At 36.5% G+C, this 23076-nt stretch overlaps 1 protein-coding gene across 7 annotated transcripts in view; it reads left to right on the forward strand.

Moving 5' to 3' along the window:
• Positions 1 to 19648, forward strand: part of RB1 (RB transcriptional corepressor 1) — a 167227-nt gene extending 147579 nt beyond the window's left edge. For 6 of the 7 annotated variants that reach the window (XM_087436058.1, XM_087436060.1, XM_087436059.1 and 3 more), the window contains 10 exons: positions 268 to 383; positions 3475 to 3620; positions 5169 to 5314; positions 8619 to 8723; positions 9175 to 9288; positions 9389 to 9552; positions 11761 to 11791; positions 14649 to 14791; positions 15301 to 15350; positions 17756 to 19648. In XM_087436058.1, the coding sequence (XP_087292184.1) occupies positions 268 to 383; positions 3475 to 3620; positions 5169 to 5314; positions 8619 to 8723; positions 9175 to 9288; positions 9389 to 9552; positions 11761 to 11791; positions 14649 to 14791; positions 15301 to 15350; positions 17756 to 17829 (1089 nt within the window). In that variant the 3' untranslated portion in view covers positions 17830 to 19648. Of the gene's footprint in view, positions 1 to 267; positions 384 to 3474; positions 3621 to 5168; positions 5315 to 8618; positions 8724 to 9174; positions 9289 to 9388; positions 9553 to 11760; positions 11792 to 14648; positions 14792 to 15300; positions 15351 to 17736 lie in introns of all 7 variants that reach the window. The other variant, XM_087436062.1, reaches the window with a different exon arrangement.
• The last annotated feature ends 3428 nt before the right edge of the window (positions 19649 to 23076 follow it).

Below are 23076 nucleotides of genomic sequence, written 5' to 3' on the forward strand. Positions count from 1 at the left end.
TTGTCATATATAGTCTTTATTATGTTGAAGTACTTTCCTTCTATACCCATTTTATTCAGAGTTTAGTCCATTACTTTGTGTATAGTACAAAAATTAGCAATCAGTATTTTCAAAGTGGAGAAAAGGATCTCATTCTGACTTCTAAATTGCTACTGTCAATTGTGACTAAATTCATAGTGCTCACCATGTTAGACAATATGATTTTGATATGTGCATGGAAAAATCACACTTACCACTTTTGTTTTAATGTCATCTTGTTTCATATAGGATTCACCTTTATTTGATCTTATTAAACAAGCAAAGGACCGAGAAGGACCAGCTGATCACCTTGAATCTTGTACTCTCAACCTTCCTCTCCAGAATAATCATACTGCAGCAGATATGTAAGTAGAGTGTATGTTATGTTATCCATTCAGCCTGCAAATAGATTTTGAGCATGGTGTAATGCGAGATACTATATAGAAGCTGTAGGGAATAGAAATTTGAATAAGACATTGTTCCTGCTTCCAAGAAGCAGGAAAATAAGACATATGACCCAAATAAAGGTCATATAAAGTAGTACAAAGTGCTACTGAAATCACTGAGGTTTGGTGTAATGAGAGCAGTTTTCATGGCAGAGATGGCAATTTAGATAGGCCTTAAAGGTGGAATAGGATTTCAGCATGGAAACTGGAGAGCAGGGAGGAGACAAAAGTGTTCCAAGAGTCACAGATGGCATGAACCCAAAGCATAACAGCTAGGAAAGCAGGAAACACTTTTCATGGAGTGCAGATCAGTGCATTTGGCGTGAAGCATAGCATAGGCATAGGGAGTAGTGTGGGTTATGAGACCAGAACGGTTGATTAATGAATGATGATGATGGAAGAAGCAAGCAATAGCTAACATATATTGGGGTTCACTGTGTGCTGGAAAGTTGCCTAAGTACTTCAGATTTTTTTTTCATTTAATCTTCATAACAGCCCTGTAAGGTAGTACATACTGCTGTCAGCCTCAGTTATCTATAAAATAGGAATTACAGAAATAAGGTAACTTGCTGAAAGTCGACAGAAATCAAACCCAAGCAATCTGACCCCAAAGCCCATGCTCTTAAACATTCTAGCTATACTGCCTGTCTTGGCAGTGTGCCTAATGTTATGTTTCTGTTTAGTTCTGTGTAGGAATTGACATTACAGTGTTCTGTGATTAATGCAGGGACTGTTTTCCAGAGATGTCATTTCCATGCTAACTTTTACCCAAAGTATTTCTAGCATATGGAGCCTCAGCATTCACAAATAAATTTGTTTGCTAGGTAATACTGTAATATAAATAAGTTAAGCCTTATCTTTTTCTTTAATTCAATAAACAGTTGTCTGTTAAGTGCCAGGAAGTGTTCTAGGCACTGGGACTACAAAGGTGAGTAGGATGGACTAGGTCCTTCCCCTCATAGAGCCTAACATTCTAGAGGAAGGAAATAGACAGTGAGCAAATAAACTAATGCATAAGGTGATTTTAATGCATAATAATTTCTGTAATGGAAGTAAACAGAGTGCTGTGAAAGAGAGTAACTGAGAGAGTGATAGAATGTTTAGGGAAGCTTTCTTTGATGAAGTGATATTTGACCTGAGACCTCAAGCACAAGTGGATGCTGGCCAGGCAAAAGTGCTTGATGTGCATTCAGGAAGAGCAGATGGCAAGCGCAGTGGCCCTAGAGCAGACTTACCTGATCTGAGGAACAGAAAGAAGTCCCATTGTGGCTGGGGAAAAATGAGCAAGAGGAGAATGGTACAAGATGAAGTTGGAGAGCAAACTGGGGCTAGACCTTGTAGGTTCCCATAGGACATAGAAAAGAGTTTGGATTTTAGAAGGGCAATGGGAGAGCATTAAGGGTTTAAGCAGGGATGCAGCTTGCTGTAATTTGTATTTTTAAAGATCTGCTTTCTGGCTGCTATTTGAAGTACAAGTGGAATTGGAGGAGAGAAAGGAAGAGGGCAAGGAAGAAAGTAGGAAGATTTCTTTGGAGATGATTTCAGTAGTCCGAGTGAGAAATATAGGTGACTTGGTCTAAGATATGTCAGTAGAGATAGAAAGAAATGGAAAGAGGGGCCGGCTGGGTGGTGCAAGCGGTTAAGTGCGCACGCTCCGCTGTGGCGGCCCAGGGTTTGCCAGTTCGGATCCCGGGCATGCACCGACGCACTGCTTGGCAAGCCGTGCTGTGGCAGCGTCCCATATCAAGTGGAGGAAGATGGGCACAGATGTTAGCCCAGGGCCAGTCTTCCTCAGCAAAAAAAGAGGAAGATTGGCAGATGTTAGCACAGGGCTGATCTCCTCACAAAAAAAAAAGAAAGAAATGGAAAGATCTGGGATATATTTTAGAGGAAGATTTAATAGGACTTGTTTTTGCATTGGGTTTGAGGAATTTGGTAAAAGGGAGGAATTAAAAGTAACTCCTTAGGTTTTTGACTTAAGAAACTGGATGTAATGTGGAACCATTTATTGAGATGGGAAGAATGGGGGAAAAATCAAGAGCTCTGCTTTGGCCTTCTTAAGTTTAAGATTCAAGTAGTGAATTGAATATTTGCACCTAGAACTCAAGAAAGACTAACTTCTACCCAAGTTAAGTCAGTCTACCATATTGTCAGTTAGTGAATTGAAGAGAAATCCAAGGTTGATGGTAGACTAGGCCCTGGAACTTATAAAATCATTATGATAGCGATTCCCTTTTCCTCATGTACTAGTTAATATACTACATGTAGTAGAAACGTCCCTATAAGGTACAAATCCTACTTCCTGCTCAAAATTATTTCTCAGCCACTAAAACAAAATTAGAAAGTAGACCTCAATTTTCTTGTAATATAAAGTGCGGTACAGAGCGGTAGAACGTCAGAAATTGAGAGAAAATATTTACTAATATGTCTGCCTTGATTTATGCCTGACTGATTTAGTATACAGGTATAAATCTGCCTTGATAATGTTATCCGAAGTATTAATTCATAGAATTCTGTACTGTATAATTTAGATTGGTGTATGTGTGTTTAACTTAAGTCTTATCATATATATGAACTATAGTTATCAATAAAACATTTTTAAGAGAAATGTAACTACACTGTTTTGGTATCAGTAACTTGCTCTTTTAAGCTGGAATTATTTTATGATCTCAGTCCCACTATAAAATTATTAAAATGAAACATATATACATATACAGCTTGTTTTTATCAACAAGACAGTAATTCCCATTTAATTATTAAAATGGAGTTAGAAATGATAATGACAAGTTTAGTTTTCCTGTTAAGCTATCTTTTCCAGCTTGTATTTAAATAGCCTGCTCAAGGAATTTGGTATAGAATAACAGATTAAATAGACAAGCTGTGTTTGGATGCATGTGTACAGCCGTGTGTGTGCATGTGTGTGTGTGTGTGTGTGCATGTGTGTGAGAGAGAGAGAGAGAGAGATTCTTAGCAAACTTCAAATGAAGACTTTTCCTTTGAATATATCTAGGTATCTTTCTCCTGTAAGATCCCCAAAGAAAAAAGGGTCAACTACACGTGTAAATTCTACTGCAAATGCAGAGGCACAAGCAACCTCAGCCTTCCAGACTCAGAAGCCATTGAAATCTACCTCCCTTTCACTCTTTTACAAAAAAGGTTAGTAGATGATTACTTTGAAGAGCATGGACTCTGAAACCAGGCTGACTGGGTTCGAATCATGGCGCTTCTGCGTACTAGGTGTGACTTTGGGCAAGTCACTTAATATCTCTATGCCTCAGTTTCATCATCTGTCAAATGGAAATGATAATAATAATAACCTACTTTATAATAATAATAACCTACCTTATAGGGTTTTGGAGACAATTAAATGAATTAATACATAAAATGCTTCCAACAGTGCCTAGCACATAGTAAGCACTCAGAAAGTGTTAGATGTTGTTATTGTTGCTGCTGCTCCTGTTGTTATGCTTTCAAATTAATGTTTGGTAATATTTGCTTCTGACATTACTTTTGCTGTTCAGGTATGTATGTAGAGTTGAGATTATACAGTGTGCTGTGGCCTAGTGCAGGCATCTTTCCTGGCAACCAGGTTGTGTAGCATTCTCTGATTGTGTGTGTATGTGGTTGGGCAGGGAGGTCAGTTTGTGTGTCTGTGCATGTGTATGTAACTACAAATGCACTCCCATTTGGAGCTCTTTCAAGGAAAGTAGAAAGGCCAGATTCCTCTGCGATAAATCTTTTTTCTGATTTTATTCAATTCAGAAATATACTAAGCTATATAGGCATATTCTAACACAGACCTTAAGTGAGAGCAGTGGTTCCAAAGTGTGGTCCCCAACCAGCAGAATCCGCCTCACTTTAAAAATTGGAGAAAGGAGAATTTTTGCTTGGCCCCCACCCTAGAAGTACTCAATCAGAAATTCTAGGATGAGGCACAAAAATCCTTGTTTCAACAAGCCCTCCAGGCAAGTCTGATGCATGCTCAAGTTTGAGAACCACGGGGATAAAGTAACTAAAAAATTCTGATTGTCTTATGCAAGTCTTTGAAAGGTACGTTTAAACCAAGGGTCATTATATTTAAAGTAGATGGAGGAAAATTTAATTTTGTGGATTCCTTTTTTCCAAATCTGTATTCCAGTAGTGTTTTTTTAATAGACTTTCCAAGTAAATTTCATATAACAATCATGTTACCACTTAGGTAATCTACAAGTGTACCATTTTTCAATAGAGGATGCTCCATTGGTATTTTATAAACAAATACACTATTTGTTTTTTGTTTTTCAGATTGGAAAAATTAGTAGACACTGGCAATTCCATTGTGTTTAAAAATAATTATCCCTCTTGAATATTGATAATGAGAATTTCCAACATCTGTAATGAGTGATTACCAATGGAACTGAAACAAACCCTTTTTGGTTTGTGTAATTTCACAGTATCTTATGATCTTCCTTCCTCTACCTTCCATCCTTGCCTGAATTTCATGCTGTAATAGTTAATTCAGCAAGAATTATTTTGCCTTCTATGTACATAGCACTATGCTAAGACTAGGAATCATTTATTCATAAGGAAAATAGTGGTAGAGGTGAGGTTACCGTTAAAAGGCTATTTGATAGTATTATGGTTATAGCAATTTAATCTTTTGAAAAAATCCACTTGTAATTCAAAATGAACAGTAAACACGACTAATTCACCTTCTCTCTCCAGTATATCGACTAGCATATCTTCGGCTAAATACCTTGTGTGCACGCCTTCTGTCTGACCACTCAGAACTAGAACCCATCATCTGGACCCTTTTCCAGCACACCCTGCAAAATGAGTATGAACTCATGAGAGACAGACATTTGGACCAAGTAAGAAAACAGTGCACTTCACCTACTTCTTTGTTAACCATGGACTGATTGCTTAAGAAAAGATTAGCTTCAAATGAGAAGCTAGACCAATTTAGTAGACTTAATATATATTCACTTGTTGGCTTCTTTTTATGTTTTTGCTGTAATTCTTACAAATTAGAGCTTGAGAGTATTTCAGTAACTTGTATAATGACATGAAAGATCTTATTTGCAAAAATCACTGAAGAAACTGTTTATCATAGGCTTTTGCTGTGTTGTGGTAAGCTAGATTTCATTTTAGAGTGGGAAAAAACAGGAGACTTAAGAACCAGTTTATGTAACCAGTGCCGAATGAATGAATGAACTAACTAAACAACGAGTTAATTAATTAGTTAATTTACAGAGAATGATCTCTCATATCTTCCTTTTTCTTCTCTGTAAACAGGATAATAAGAATATTTTTTTTTGTAACAGCTTTATTGAGATGTAATTCACATACCGTACAAATTACCCATTTAAATTGTACAGTTCAGTGGCTTTTAGTATATTCACAGAGTTGTGCAACCATCACCAAAATCAATTTTAAAACATTTTTATCATGCCAAAAAGAAACCCCATACCCTTTAGCACTCACCCTCCTATTCCCCCCCCCCCCCCCAAATCTATAGATTTGCCTATTCTGGACATTTCATATAAATGGAATCGTATAATATGTTATCTTTTTGTGTCTGGCTTCTTTCACTTAGTATAATGTTTTCATTGTTCATCTGTGTTATAGCTTGTATCAGTACTTCATTCCTTTTTAATGCCAAATAATATTCCATTGTATGGATATACCACATCATGTTTATTCATCAGATGATGTACATTTGAATTGTTTGAACTTTTTAGCTACTATGAATAATGTTACTAATGAACATTCATATACAAGTTTTTGTGTAGACATGTTTTCATTTCTCTTGGGTATTCACCTAAGAGTGGAATTGCTGGGTCATATTGTAACTCTATGTTTAACCTTTTGAGAAATGGCTAGATCATTTTCCAACACAGCTACAGCATTTTACATTCTTACCAGCAGTGTATGAGGTTCCCATTTCTCCACATCCTCACCAACTTATTTGCCTTTTTGATTATAACCATACTAGTGGGTATGAGGTGGTATCTCTTGGTGGTTTTTTTTTTCTTTGCTGTGGAAGATTCACCCTGAGCTAACATCCACTGCCAATCTTCCTCTTTTTGTATGTGAGCTGCGACCACAGCGTGGTCCCTGACAGATGAGTGGTGTAGGTCTGTGCCCGGGAATCGAACTTGGGCTGCTGAAGCAGAGCGTGCCAAATGTAACCAGTTGGGCTGGCCTCTTTGTGATTTTGATTTGCATTTTCCTGATGGCTAATGATGTTGATTGAGCATCTTTTCATGTGCTTATTGGCCATTTTTATATCTTCTTTGGAGAAATATCTATTCAGATCCTTTGCCTATTTTTTAATTGGGTTGTCTTTTTAGTACTGAGTTATAAGGGTTCTTTATGTATTCTACATACAAGTCTCTTATCAGATATGTGATTTGCAAATATTTTTTCCGATTCTGTGAGTTGGCTTTTCACTTTCTTGATGCTGTCCTTTTAAGCACAGAAGTTTTTAATTTTGATGATGTTCAATTTATTTTTTTGTTGTTCTTGTTACTGGTGCTTTTGGTGTCATATCTAAGAAACCATTGCCAAATCAGAGGTGGTAAAATTTATCCCTGTTTTCCTACAAGAGTTTTATAGTTTTAGCTCTCACATTTAGATTTTGATCCATTTTGAGTTCATTTTTGTATGCAGTATGAGGTAGGGGTGCAACTTCTTTCTTTTGTATGTCAATACTAGTTGTTCCAGCACCGTTTCTTGAAAAGTCTTTTCATTCCCCATTTTGATGGTTGTTGAAAATCAAGTAACTATAAATATGTAAATATTTCTGATCTCTTAATTCTATTCCGTTGATCTGTGTGTCTCTGCTTATACCAGTACCATACTGTCTTGATTACTGTAGCTTTGTAGTAAGTTTTGAAATAGGAAAGCATGAGTGCTCCAATTTTGCTCTTCTTTTTCAAGATTGCTCTAACTATTCTGAAACTTGAATTTCCATACTAATTTTAGGATTGGCTTGTCAATTTCTGCAAAGAAGCCAACTGGGATTTTGATAGAGATTGCATTGAATCATAGATCAATCTGAGTACTGTCATCTTAACAACATTAAGTCTTCCAATCCATGAACATATGAGGTCTTTCCATTTATTTAGATCTTCTTTAATTACTTTCAATGATGTTTTGTAGTTTTCAGAGTACAAGTTTTGCACTTGTTTTGTTAAATTTATTCCCAAGTATTTTATTCTTTTTAACACTCTTGTAAATAGAATTGTTTCCTTAATTCCTTTTTCAGAGTGTTCATTATGAATGTATAGAAATATGGTTGATTTTTGTATATTGATCTTGTATCCTACAACGTTGCTGAAGATGTTTATCAGTTCTAATAGTTTTTTAGTGGATTCCTTAAGATTTGCGATATATAAGATCATGTCATCTGTGAATAGAGATAGTTTTACTTCTTTTTTTACAATCTAGATGACTTTTATTTCACTTACTTGCCTAATTGCCCTGGCTTAACCTCCAATACAATGTTGAATGGAAGTGGTGACAGGGGACTTCCTTGTCTTGTTCCTGATCTTGTTGCTGAACCAAAAGTAGGTTCGCCTCCTGGCGAGTTAAAATCAGAGTCTCGACCAGAAGTAGTTGTCACACAAAGTAGAGCTTATTTGCAGCAAATAGGAGGCCACGGGGAATCATTTCCAAAGTCATGGCTGTCCCCAAGTGCAGGACAGCAGGGGCCGGCCTTTTATTTCTGATAGGGTATGAATATTCAAAAGGGAGGGTGGGTATTCACTTGCACAGGCTGAGTTGGGAAACATGCTTCCACGTGCACTGCAGGTTATGGTAATAAGGCCTAAGATCCTCCGGAGAGAAGATCTTAGCATTAAAAATGAGGCAAAGGTCATAGGCTTTGCTCTCATGGTGGGCTTGGTCTGGTTCAGGGTAGTTGGTGATTGCATCTCCCTAACATAACAAAAAGAAAAAAACAATTTGGAGGAGAAATAGTTAAAAGCTTCTGAAACCTCTCTTGAGTTTCTCGGGGCAATTAGTCGGTGATAGTCTTAGGGGAAAGGATTCAGTCTTTCCTACAGGAAATTAAATTTCCATTTTTTGAAGCTAAAAGAAAGATAGAGAGCTTTTTAGAATACAACGATGTAGCAAAATTCTGACTATTTTTACATCGCATTTATTTACTAGATTATGATGTGTTCCATGTATGGCATATGCAAAGTGAAGAATATAGACCTTAAATTCAAAATTATTGTAACAGCGTACAAGGATCTCCCTCATGCTGTTCAGGAGGTAGGCAATCTTCCATGGTAAGATTTTTTTGTATATATCCACATCTATAATATGGATAACTTCATATATTCTGACCTTATTATACAAATTCACGTATCAATTTTTTACTTTTATATTATTGATTAACTACTTGTAACTAAAATGAAATTGGAAAGTTATCACTTTAATATCCAAATTCATATTATAAAGTTAATATGGAATACTATATCCCTGCAATAAAGAGGATATTTGTGATAAACTTTTACATGTATATATAAAGTAGACATATATATAGTCTGACATTTTACTTCTGGTAGAGCATCTGTAATCCAAGTCTAAGAAGGCTTTTTCAGATTATCTTTTACTATATAACATGTGCTTCTTACTGTTAAAAGTTTTATAAACTAAAAAAAGAAAGTATAAAGAGAGAAATTCCTGAATTCATTTAACAAGTATTTTTACTCTTCCTCAGACATTCAAACGTGTTTTGATCAGAGAAGAGGAATATGATTCCATTATAGTATTCTATAACTCAGTCTTCATGCAGAGACTGAAAACAAATATTTTGCAGTACGCTTCCACCAGGGTATGTTGAAAATATCCTTTGATTGGGAAAATCTAATTGTAAAGCAGTGAATCTCACTAAAACATTAAATAAATAATATACTTTTTTGTTTTTGCTCTAGCCCCCTACCTTGTCACCAATACCTCACATTCCTCGAAGCCCTTACAAGTTTTCTAGTTCACCTTTACGGATTCCTGGGGGGAACATCTATATATCACCCCTGAAGAATCCGTATAAAATTTCAGAAGGTCTGCCAACTCCAACAAAAATGACTCCAAGATCAAGGTTTGTGTTCTCTCTTTAGGGAAGTGGTAAAAAATAAGAGGGGATTATTTTGATCTAAGCATAAAAATATCAAGCTTTCTTCATTTAAAATAAGCTAGACTCTCGAGTCCCTGACTTGATTATTTATATTAAGTGACATGATAAGAATTTGGGAGGGAAGAAAGGTAATCTGTTTACTTTAGATGGGTTTGCAAAAAATGTCATCAACTTTTCTGACTGGGGTCTGTTCTTTTGTAAACAGTCTGAGAACCAGTTTGATAACAGATTTCAATTCACTTTCATATTTTTGTAAGTTGCCATTCTGCTAAACGAAGTAGGTTACTTTTGGTTAAGAATTTTTATTCTGTAGTTTATTGAATGTCCTGTAAACTCTTTCTGTGGACCTGTTCATCTTGCTGTTATAAAAATCTAGATGACTGCTTAAATGTTGATGACTATAAATTAAGTCCTTAGAAGTCCATCCCTAATTCTGCCTGTGGCTTCCCTATATTACTTTGGGCAGGTCTCTATGTCTACTTCAGAACAGTGCGTGGATCAGGGAAATGATGAGTGTGAAGCTGTTTTAAATTCTCAGATGAAAGGTTCTGTGCAACTACAAATCATTATATTATCTCCCACATCCAACCTTAAGTGCTCTCTGGCTTTGAAGTGCTTCAATTATTATATGTTGTCATGGGCTATTTGAAACTGACTTTATTTGTACAAAGTGGGAGGCAGATTAGCTAATATAGTTAATGTAGTCTCATCTCAGAAATTGTCAGCCCATAGCTTTGTACTTAATGGGCAAGAAAAACAAACAAGAAGGGGATATATTAACCCCTTAGAAAACGTTTGCGTGGTGCTTTATATAAGTAATATACGCTCATGATAAAAATTTCAAATTCTACAAGAAAAGATAAAGTAGAAAATAATTGGCAGATGATATGAATGCTCTTGTGTGCCTCTGTACCGTACTTTATTTGGTGTTCTTATAGTTGAGTATCTACACTGGTATCTACGACTTATGTTATAAGCTGCTAAGATGACACACCATGTCTCTTTAATTTACACAGTCCCATACCACCACATGAAAATGTGTACTTAAGGTAATTTTTTAATGATGATAGTTAATCCATATTATGCTGATAATGATGGCTGTTTGCTGATCTTAGTGAAATCACTTCCGGGTTGGGGTTCTTTAGCAAAACATCATATTCTAAAAATCCTGGTAAATCACTGATCAGGCATTAAGTGAGCATCTTAACACTCTACTTATCCAGCGTATTTAGGTATTTTGGTTAGTCAAATATATATAAGATGATGGCCTCTTATCAAGGAAGTGGAGGGCAATCAAATCTATATATCTACTAGTTCCGTGTACATCTGATCAAATCTTTGTTATATCAGGCTAATGCTGTTCTTTAGCTTTATTAGCATGTACATAAATTACGTGGTTCAAACAAGGACAAACAGACCAATAAAGATTTCTGATTCTAGGATATATGATAAATAGCCTTTACTATATATCCATATAGATCCTAATTAGAATTCTGATTATTACTTAATACAGTAAGTTTTGCCAAATGTAACTTGAATTTTTAATGAGAAAATGTGAAAGAAATTTTAATTGATAACTTACTTGTTGATTTATGAAGAAGTAAGTAGGGGTAAACTTAAAATTTTCTTTTATCTTCTTTATTTTTATTTTATTTTGTGTGTGTGTGTGAGGAAGATCAGCCCTGAGCTACAGCTGATGCCAATCCTCCTCTTTTTTTTGCTGAGGAAGACTGGCCCTGGGCTAACATCCGTGCCCATCTTCCTCTGCTTTATATGGGACGCCACCACAGCATGGCTTGGCAAGCGGTGTGTTGGTGCACGACCAGGATCCGAACTTGCGAACCCCGGGCCACCAAAGTGGAGTGCGCACACTTAACTGCTGCGCCACCGGGCCGACCCCTCTTTTATCCTCTTGAAATGTGGGCAGTGGCAGAATATGTTCTTGCAAATATGTAGTTCTTGCTTTAAAAATCTAGGAGACCAGCTCAGTGTATGATTAGACTAGCACTGTTAGAATAAGCCCCTAATGAGTATAATTTATCAGTGATTCTAGAGGTAGAGGAAACCTTTGATTTGCTATTTCTGATAGTTTAAAATGATTTGTGCATGTTTATCTCTGCACAGTTGTATTTGATTTTTGTTACTAATTTGTATTTTATCTTCACTTGACAGAATCTTAGTATCAATTGGGGAATCATTTGGGGTGAGTATTTTCTCTCTATGAAATACAATGGCATGCACTATAACTATAAAAGAAATTGAATATTTCTATAATTCGAATTTATAAATGCCTTTATTCAAATACCTCATCCAGAAACATTGCATAGAATTTAGGAGATATATATGTATATTAAGATTTATTTTAAAATCACATTCAATTTCAAATCATACTCATAATTGGTGAATTTCAAAGCTATTTTCTAAGCGTTCTTTTGAGATTATATAATACAGTCACGTGTGGCTTAACGACAGGGATACGTTCTGAGAAATGCATACGGACCGCATATACAATGGTGGTCCTGTAAGATTAGTACCATATAGTCTAGGCGTGGGGTAGGCTATACCAGTTAGGTTTGTATAAGTGTACTCTATGTTGTTTGCACAATGACAAAATCACCTAATGATGCATTTCTCAGAACGTATCCCTGTCATAAAGCCACACTTGGCTGTACATGTATATGTGTATATATATACATTCATGTACATACATACAAATATATGTATGTATATAGTCTCAAAGGAATATTTAGAAAACAGCTTTGAAATTCACTAATTACGAGTGTGATTTGAAATAAGATACTCCAAAATGTAACCACCATATCCACATGTCAACAGCCAGTCCCTACCTGCTGGTCTTCTCCTATTATATATATATCTACTTTTGCTTGTCCTTCCTCTCAGACTTCTCAGACTTCTAGGATATTCTTTCTCTGGTAAATTGATTAGGAATTGGTTACATGAGACTCTGCCCCAGTGTAAGTGGCAGGACATGTGGAAGTCTTTGTTCCAGAGGGATCCAAAGGAAAGCTTAGCTTTGAAACAGTTATTTTAGACTGGGAACCTACTACTCTAGTTGGCCTTCCATTAACATAACTAATTCAACAGTCCTATATTCAGTGTGCATTGCTATTAATATGTTATACCACCTCTACCTCTCCTGTCTATGTTAGTTGCTGCATAACATTTATTTATTTATTGCTGCATAACAGATCACCCCCAAACTTAGTAACTTAAAACATTTTTTAATCTCAGTGTCTGTGGGTCACTAATCGAGGCACAACTTAGCTGGGTCCAGGGCCTCCCCTCACAAGGCTGCAATCAACGTGTCAGCCTGGGCTGCAGTTATCTCAAGGCTCAGCTGGAGGAGGATCTCTTGCAAACTCATTTGTACGGCTGTTGGCTGATCCTTGATGGCTAGCGGCCCAAGTCTTCAGTTCCTTGCCACTTGGGCCTCTCCATCTGACTACTCAATACTCAACATAGCAGCTTGCTTCCCCTAGAATGAGGACTCCGAGAGGGAAGGAGAGACAGAGGGAGATAATGAGCAAGATGTAAGTCACGGTCTTCTTGTAACTAATATTAGAAGTGATGTTCCGTCACTTTTGCCATACCATTTTTGTCAGAAATAAGATAGCACTAGGTCCAACCCACACTCAAGGAGAGGGGGATTACACAAGGGTGTAAATACTAGGAGGTGGGGATTAGTGAGAACCACTCTAGAGTTTGCCTTGCACTTCCCCAAATGGAATAGCTAGAGAAAGATAATAGTTTTTATGCTAAAAGACCAAGTGTTAAAATGTATGTCACAAATAGTAAATGCTGTGACATGTAGCCCAAGATAGGCTGCAGCTGTCAGGCGTCACAGTGGAGATGTGGGACCACATAAGTAGGGTTAGATCAGGATAGGTATAGAGTAGTGGTCTTTAAACTTTTCTGCGTGCCATACCTTTAAAAGAATTGACAAAATGTTACATGTACTTCCATGTTTTAAAGCTGCTAACTAAAAATCTTATCATAAATTAAATAAGTGCTCAGGATTTAGTTTCTCTCATATTATATATGTGCTCTAAATATATTTCCCATCAAATCTGTTTTGCATTTTATTTTTAGAAAATTCGCTCATTTAATTTTTGGAAAATAAAGCATAATTAGCAAAGCTAATCCTGTCATATCAGTCAAATCAGACTTATTTCTATCAGAAAGTCTGACTTTATTTTTTAGTTCAAATAAACATGTTCATACACATCCCTAAGATGATCATCTCAGTCTGGTTCTAAAATAGACAAGAAATAGAATTTTTCCATGTGTTTGTCCCTTGGGTAAAATAAGGTGGTGTGCCCTCTTTGGTATTTCTTACCAAAGCTTCTTTTACTTTGCTATGACGGGATTCTCCCTCAGGAGATATATATTTCAAATCATCTCCAATAATACTGGATGGATTCAAATTCTTAATTCTTTTCAATATTTGATTTTTTATTTAAAAAACTATGAATTAGCAGCATTTCAACAAATACTATATCAATGATGGTTTAAAATATATAAACTATATGATTTGTCAACATAATACCCATAAAGTGAGTCCAAAATCATTATTCAGTGGACTTTTCACCTCTTAATAAATTCTTGTGACATTCTCTCTGGTTATGTCATGCCCTCAAAAAAAAAAAAAATCTGTCAAAAACAAGGTTCCAGAAAGCTGTTCCAACTTTACATGCTTCTGAGAAGTAGCCCTGGTTTTGTGTGTGGGTGAGTTCCAAAAATGAGGAACCAGGACTTGCAGAGTAGTAGTCAGAGTTGATGGAGGAAGAGGAAGAGCCTCATGGGAAGAGACAAGTGGATTTAACAGGAGTGAGTATTTAATTGAGGCAGAGTTATTCAGAGGACAGTTACTCTGATTTTGAGATTTTTCATATCTCCTATTTGGTCCAATAAAGCAGAAAATTAAAATGCAGATATTACCTCTGCCTGATTTTTGACACACCCCAAACTACAATTAAGGGATGCTAACTACAAAATGCTGGCATGTAATGATTTAAAATAAAGAATTCTGTAATTCGTAGACTTCTGAGAAATTCCAGAAAATAAATCAGATGGTGTGTAACAGCGACCGTGTGCTTAAAAGAAGTGCTGAAGGAAGCAACCCTCCTAAACCACTGAAAAAACTACGCTTTGATATTGAAGGATCAGACGAAGCAGATGGAAGGTAGGAACAGTTTTAGAATGTTTTTCAGTAGCTGAGCTGGTCGTCTGGAGAACCCTGGGTGCCAGCTCTGCTCCTGACTTCCACCAATCCCTTTCATGCCAATTTTATTTGGAAATTGTGAGGACTGCTCAAAATAATAGGTAGGAATACATCCCAAAGTTAAAAGCACCGTATACATCATATACTATCTACTGAAAATCATTGAAAATCTGATCATATTTTACAAAGCTCTTGACAAAATGTTGTTAGTTTTGATTAACATTAGATTTTAAAATGCGTACTCTTGAAAAATATTAACTACTATGTTTTATAAGAACCACTGAAAAAATACACAGGATCATAAATTTGTGACCTATTTTAGATGGTTTGTTTATAAACCTTTGAAATTAAAAGCTACTCACTAAAATAAGAGCATAAAATAAGTCATTGACAGCACCATAGTTACTGGTAATTTGAGTTTTCCACTTATACATATACATATGAAGTATTTTGCATTTTTTAATCTGCAGTAAACATCTCCCAGGGGAGTCCAAATTTCAACAGAAACTGGCAGAAATGAGTAAGTACTTACCACTTCATCTTTATGTAAATGAAACAGTTGTTTACATTGCAGAAAGCCTTTTCATGTTATCAAAGAATGAATACATATAATTCCTTCGATTAGTGGACCTGCTTATGCATTTAAAATATAGTTCAATCAAGAATGTATTATTTAGTGGCTGGTCCGGTGGCGTAGTGGTTAAGTTCACATGCTCCGCTTTGACGGCCCAGGGTTCACAGGTTTGGATCCCAGGCGCGGACATACACACTGCTCATCAAGACATGCTGTGGTGGCGTCCTGCATACAAAGTAGAGGAAGATTGGCACAGATGTTAGCTCAGGGACAATTTTCCTCAAGCAAAAAGAGGAAGATTGGCAACAGATGTTAGCTCAGGGACAATCTTCCTCACCAAAAAAAAAAAAAAAAATGTATTATTTACCTATAAACATTTGTGGTTTAAATGTATGATGCAAAGTGAAGATCATCTTTAACCTTTCTAAAATCTTTTGCACAGGAAAACTAAGAAGTGAAACCACATCTCCAACAGGAATGACTGTGGTTAGAAAATATTTTAGGATAGCAGAACTATAATGAGGAACTCTTAAAGAGTGTTGGATATAGAGAAGGGTTTTATAGGCTTAGCATATATAAACATCATCACCCTTGTTTAAAGAGTAATCTATTCTGCTATTATGGAACTTTCCTAATTTGTAAGTTTTCAAACTTAATTTCAAACAAAAGTTTTCTTTTGAAATCAGAATTTTGAAGAAGAACACCAGGTCATTTTCCAAGTTATACAGAGTGACATAAATTTGGAAAGTTAAAGCAAATGGAATTCTATCGTAAGCTACCCTGAGACTATAAAAGATTAACCCATGTATGGTAGATGAAAAGCACATTAAGAAAAAGATAAATGTGTACTAACTGCTACTGGATTGTCTTAGAGGGGGAACTATGACAGTGAGGGTGACATTTCCTGATAATCTGGTGCCAGATCCATTAATAAGAAAAAGAGCTGGTACTTGGAAAGAAGAAAAATAGTTGGGATAATTTATGGATTAAAACTGTCATTCCTGGGTCATAGGACATATCAGTAAAAACAATACCAATTATAATGTGACTTTCTAAAAGGGGTTTTCTCTCAACACATCTCTATAGATACTAACTTTGAAATATAGACTATTTAAAAGAATGCTTTTGATTTTTTTAAATCATTTTTTTCTATGTGTATTATTTTGAAGAGTACAATTAAAACTAAATATACCAAAAGTTTAAATTTTGGGGTTATAAACGAATCTCTTTTTGGATTTTACATCACCTAATACTCCTATTTTAACTTGCAATAGTTGTGGCTTTTCCTCCCAGTACATGAAAATAGACATGAAGCTTATAACGAAAATCAGGCCTTGAAAACACGTGGAAGCATTTGGGAGCCCACAAATGTGCATTTTAAAAGGAGCAGCACGCTGTAAAAACATGTATATTTTCTTAGAGAAGAATTCAGTTGTTGTAGTCGGTACATTTACCAGTACACACTTAGCTGTGACAGTGAATTCCCTTTGCCAGACTGGAGTTCAGGGCCTTTGTGCAGCTGGAAAATTGGAGAGAAGCAGCAGGATTTTTAACCTGTAAGGCTAAGGAATTTCCCAGGCTGCTCTTTAGCTTTCTTCAAAGAATCGCAATCAAAAAAGATCACCACACAGTGCTAGATTGCTCAGATTGAAGGTCCAGAGGGGGAGACTTAGAATTACTCTTTTCTTTCTTTTCCAAGTCATTATTTCTTTGTACCTCTTTATGAAGAGTCCCTGCCCTCCACTAAAATCAAGTTAAGAATTTTTAAATAATTAAAAGAAGCGTTGTTTTTTGTCTGTGTTGTAATTAATAATGTACTTTTAGAATGTCCAGGTCCAAATTAAATGAGCTGTGAGCTGATGTCTTTGCAGTACCTGCAGGGCATCTCCAAACGCAAAGGAATTCCTGGCTTTCTGTAGAGTACCACTCACTTCAGCAGATCATTCTGAGCCAGCGCAGGATTCTGCTCTGCTCAAGTGCCAAATTCAACTTCATCTTTAGGACAGTGATCTACAAAGTTGGGTATACCTGGGAGTGTGTAAAACCATTTTTTGGGTTACATGAAGAAAATACTGGAATTTCTATTTATTTTTATCTCATCTATTTTTAATGTTTATTTGGGGTATGTATGTTTTATAATTTATACACACATATACATATGTACATGTTTGGGTGGTACATGCCTGGAAAAAAATATACTGATAGGGATATATCATAAAGAATTTGGAAACTACTGCTTTTGCAAGGCCCTGAGCACCATCAGTTTGGCAGGAGTATAACATACATGGCAGCCCTTTGCCAACTTACCTAGCACCATCCGTGCCATTAACAGTCCTTCATCCTTCTTCCAGCATCTACCCGAACACGAATGCAAAAGCAGAAAATGAATGATAGCATGGATACCTCAAACAAGGAAGAAAAGTGAGGAGCTCATGACCTTGGTGGGCACCATGTTCACTTCTGGCCTCACTGTCTCCCACGGATGTGACTCTAGAACTCGTCCAGCTTCTGTTTATGGCACATTGAATACATATCTTCAGCCCTATGTTGTGGATATAAAGTGTGCAGCACAGCGAGTATTTATGCAGGCAATTCCTAAGCCATTTACAATGTTGTAGTCAATAGAACATACATTGTTATTGTACAAGATTGAAAATCTTGTATAAATCCTGCCGTTTAAAAAGTTCTAGCAGATGTTTCCATTTTCAAAGTATAATTGCTCTGTTTTACAAATAGTGAGGACGCCCCGGGAGTGGGGTCCTAACAACCCATGCCTGTCTGAATACTTTGTCTTCTCTTGTGGCATATGTGTGATGTTTGCTATTATTTTTATTAATTTATATTTATATATTTTTAATTTAACATGAACACCCTTAGAAAATGTCTTGTCTTCCAAATGCAATTTGGCTGACTATCCCCCATTTACCCAAATGACCCTGAACTCTTCTGCTAAAACAGATGTTAGAAACTAGAAAAAAGTGACTAATTTTTAACATTAGATTTTAGTTTACTAATGGAATCTGATGTATTGTGTGCTTGTTTTATAAACTTCAGCTTTTAAATAACAAGCAGAAAGCAAAGTCTAAACATGATATTGTCATACTACTGATACAGATTTCATACCTCAGGACTTGTAAGAATTTATTGATTCTTTTCTTTATCCAACTCATGCTTTAAAAGGAGGTTATTAATAGTACTCTTGGTTTTTATACCATTTAAATCACTGAATTCATAAAGTACCCATCTAGTACTTGGAAAAAAAAGTGTTCAGCTGGAGCTTTGCTGTAGAGGACCCTAATACAGTATATCCCAAGTGCACTTTCTAATGTTTCTGGGTCCTGAAGAATCAAGATATAAAATAATTTTACTCCATAAACAGACTGTTAACTATAGGAGCCTTAATTTTTTCTTTAGTGATTTGTCTAATTGCATCTCAGCAATTATTCTGCCCTCCTAAATTTGGGAAGGTGTGTTTTCTCTGGAATGGTACATGTCTTCCATGTATCTTTTGAACTGGCAATTGTCTATTTATCTTTTATTTTTTTTAAGTCAGTATGGTCTAACACTGGCACATGCAAAGCCACATTATTTCTAGTCCAAAATTGCAAGTAATCAAAGGTCTTTGGGTTGGGTATTAATGTTTCTATCTGATTTTGTGCAGAAGCTTCAAATTTAGAAGAGCTACGTTAGAAAGAGGCACTTCCCCCCTGGCACCTAAAGGTGTATTTAAACTCTCTTGTGTGATTAACTTATTTAGAGATGGTATAATTTAAAATAGGTGGTATTTAAGGTAGCAGCAGCCAGCTTTTAGGAAAATCACTTTGTCTAAACTCAGAGTTCTTTTTAAAAAGAAATCTGATCTTATTTGTTAGAAAACAAAAGTTTATTTTGTGCTCAATTAAGTTTCAGACTTTTTTGTTTTGACAGTTATCTTGATAAAGAAGGCACTAGAAGTCTTTACCCCATTTCCTCATTAATTTTTGCATGAATATCATACAGATCAGTTAGCTTTTAGGTCAAGGGCTTACCGTATTTCTGGGTCTTTTGCTAACAAGTTCACATGAGAACTAGTGCTGGAATTTTAGGCATTCAGAGATCGCGTATTGAGATTCCTTACATAAGGCTTCAGGTGGTGCTTCAGTGCTTCTTTGTATTGGTTAAAACTGTACATTTAAAATGGCTATCTTACTATTTTTTACAATTAATAATTTGTCTATTTTAAAATAAATTAGTTGTTAAGAGTCTTACTGGTCTGATGTGGTCTTTGTAGTAAGTGCACTAATGTTCCCTTTTGTATCTAAATTCTTTCCTAGTATTGCATCCATTCTGAGCCTTTAGTGGGCTTTACATGCTGATGATTCCCAAATTTGTTTCTCCAGCCCTGACCTCTTCATGGAGGCCAAAGCTCTCATAGCCAATAAAACTGTTGATTCCTACTCCTCCCTACCTGAGGCTTTAATATTTGCTGTTCCTGCTGCCTAGATTGCTCTTCCCCCAGAATTTTGCATAACTGCTTCCTTCATATCTTTCAGGGCTCAGCTCAGAGGCCTTCCTTGACCACCCGGGCTACAATCCTTACTCTGTACTGTGTCACTCTCCTTCAGGAGTTAACAGCATTTATCACCAGCTAAAATGGCCTTATTTCACTTGTCTGTTGCCTGTCTACCCACCCTTGCATCAGCCTGGCTGTCTTTACTACTGTAGCTCTAGCACCTAGAAGAAGCCCATACGTACCAAAAAAAAAAAGAAGTGTATTTTCCCTATATTTCCAAGTATGCAGAAACAGATAATATTCTCTTCCTCTTTTTTTTTTTTTTAAAGATTTTATTTATTCATTTTTTTCCCCCCAAAGCCGCAGTAGATAGTTGCATGTCATAGGTTCACATCCTTCTAGTTGCTGTACGTGGGACTCGGCCTCACGTTGGACGGAGAAGTGGTGCCTCGGGGCGCGCCCGGGATCCGAACCCGGGCCGCCAGCATCAGAGCGCGCGCACTTAACCGCTAAGCCACGGAGCCGGCCCTCTCTTCCTCTTTTAAAATGCCATGTACTGAGTACCTACTATGTTCCAGGCAGAGTTCTAAATGCGAGCGATACATCAATGAAAAAATTACGATCCCCATCTCCGTGGAACTTACATTCTACTTCTAGTTTCGGGGAAAGAGAGCAAGCGAATAAATAAATGAGGCCTCTATAGGATGTCCGACTGTTATGAAGTACGGTGGAGAAAAACAGAGCAGGGAGGAGGACAGAGCGCTGGTAGGGAGAGGAGTTGTAAAACTTAACACAGGTGGGCAGGGACAGAGTTGCTGAGGTGATGTGTGAGCAAAGCCCTGAAGGAGGTGAGGGGTGAGCCATGACACTGGCAGGGGTAAAATAGTCCACCGAGAGGAAAAGCAGTGTCGGAGGTGGGATATGTCTGGTGTGTTTGAGGAACAATAGGGAGTCATAGTAACATGGAGAGCTGTACGAGGAGGAGCGGGGAGCAAGTCTCTCTCTTCATCTAATACAAAGTTTATATTAAAGGCCTCTCTTCCCAGCATCCTTTATTGTAAGTCCACAACCCTTTATCTGCAGTTCTGAAATCCAAAAAGCTTTAAAAACCAAGTGGTTGTGTGTGTTTGGTGCCAAAAGTCATAAGGCATCAAAAGCATATCTGAACTGGCATAGAGCTCTTTAGAGCCTTTATCCCACTTAGTGGGAATATTCTGGTTTCACTACAAAAATATTAATACATTGATTTTGGGGATCTAACCTAGCCCTGCTTGGGTATTATGTATTATGTGGTATATGTACCATATTATCATACTAAACTCCAAAAAAAATTGAGACACATCTGGTACCAGGGGTTTCAGATAGGGATTATCTTGAGTTTAAGTAATATGATTTCTCAAAACAGCTAAATTCTCTCCTTGTGGAACAGCAGCATGTTTGTTCCTGAAGGAAGAAAGGCAAATAAAGAGGTCAGAACAGGAGAAGCAGCAGGCGCATCTCAGTGGACTGTGTTCGTCTCAGGGGCGGGATCTTACATGAAATGCAGCCTCTTAGGTCAAGGCAAAAGCAAGCAGCTTTCATGACACTAGAAATTTTTATTTGGATGGTAGAAAATTGATCACTTACAGAGATTAATTTAGTATTCCAGTAATTAAAGTTCTTTATAGTAAAACGGACAAGTTCAACTTCATATTTTTATTTACTTTTCATTATAGTTTTCTGGTGCAAATGGCAGGCGGGGGTGGGGGGCGGGAACCTACATACTAGTTCTGGTACCATCTGGATGATTTCATAGAAACTTGCCTGTAGAAGCATATTTTTGTTCTCATTTTTGGGCCAGGTAGTGTACACAGCATTGGTAAGGATTCATTCAGTAGAATTTTCCTTTAGACTAAATAGATATTTTACAGGACAACATAAAACCTGGCCTCTAGAAATAAATAGTAAATTTATACCACATAAAATATAGCTTCTTAAATGGAAATATATTATGGTAACTCGGTATAATGTCTGGGATTAAAACAAGTTCTTTTAATATGAAACTGGGCTAGTCATCTCTTTTCATAAATCCTTTTTTGTGTCCATTATTTTGGGACTATACTTATTTATTAATATTGACATATATGATAATGACAATTTAATATGAAAGTTAAATTTATTCCACAGCCAATAGCAGTTACTTTCTGAATAGAAAATGTTATGATTTTAACTGAATTTAGTGAGAGAAAATCAATGTGGTTTATGTTTTTATGCTTTGGCAAAGACTGAATTCAAAATAACAGTAAGGTATGATTCTTCGTTTTTCTTTACAATTCTCCCAACTTGTTTGTTGTAATAATCACATGAGGGAGGGCTAATAAGATAGATGCGAGTATGTAGTTTGTAGTTGCTTCCTTTTTGTTATCACTGGTCAAGAATTCTGCCTCTAAATAAAATTCACCACGTTATGGTCCAGAATGACTGGCAATTTCTTCAGGTCTCAGCCAAAGAACATTAACCTTTATTTTTTAAAAAGCATTAAATGGTATCTTCACAAACCTCTATCAGCAGATGAGGACACTACTATACTCCTGTAAAATCTTACACTTTCTCTTGTAAGTGAGGGTGAAATTATACTGGAAGCACTAAAACATTGCAGTTCTGTGTGTGAGCAGAGAGGAAACAAAACTTAAGGAGAGAAAATCTGAGATAAACTTATGTAAAAGAAAGAAAGGATCCATTAATTTCTGATGTAGTGTCATTATGAAAATCTACCTTTTCTCTCACACGTCCCTAACTGTAACAGCAGGGTTTCTGAGGCTCTACAAACACTCATCTATTAGAAAGAAAGAAAGGAAACAGTGTTGCTATCGTTTACACAGGAGTGCTGATGGCAAGCCTGTCCTCAAAGACCAGAGAGAGAGCATGTTTTTTCAGAGATGTTTCCACGGGACTCGTCTGTTGTCGCTCAACCTGGTCCAAAATCAGCCCTTCCTTATTGTTTGGAGTCCCAGGTTTTAAGGGTTAATAAATCAGTGATTCTTATCCTCGGCTAAACATCAAAATTACTTGTGGAGCTTAGAATCTTAGAATCTATAGTTTGTAAAAGTTTCATAGATGATGATTCTGTTGTAGCCAGAGATAAGAAGCATTGAGCTACACAGCAGTGCAAACCTACACGGAGCAAAGCTTAGAGAGGAA

The sequence above is a fragment of the Ceratotherium simum genome, chromosome 10 (genome assembly GCF_057802395.1).
Source record: "Ceratotherium simum simum isolate JZ-2026a chromosome 10, ASM5780239v1, whole genome shotgun sequence".
In the NCBI taxonomy this organism is placed as follows: domain Eukaryota; kingdom Metazoa; phylum Chordata; class Mammalia; order Perissodactyla; family Rhinocerotidae; genus Ceratotherium; species Ceratotherium simum.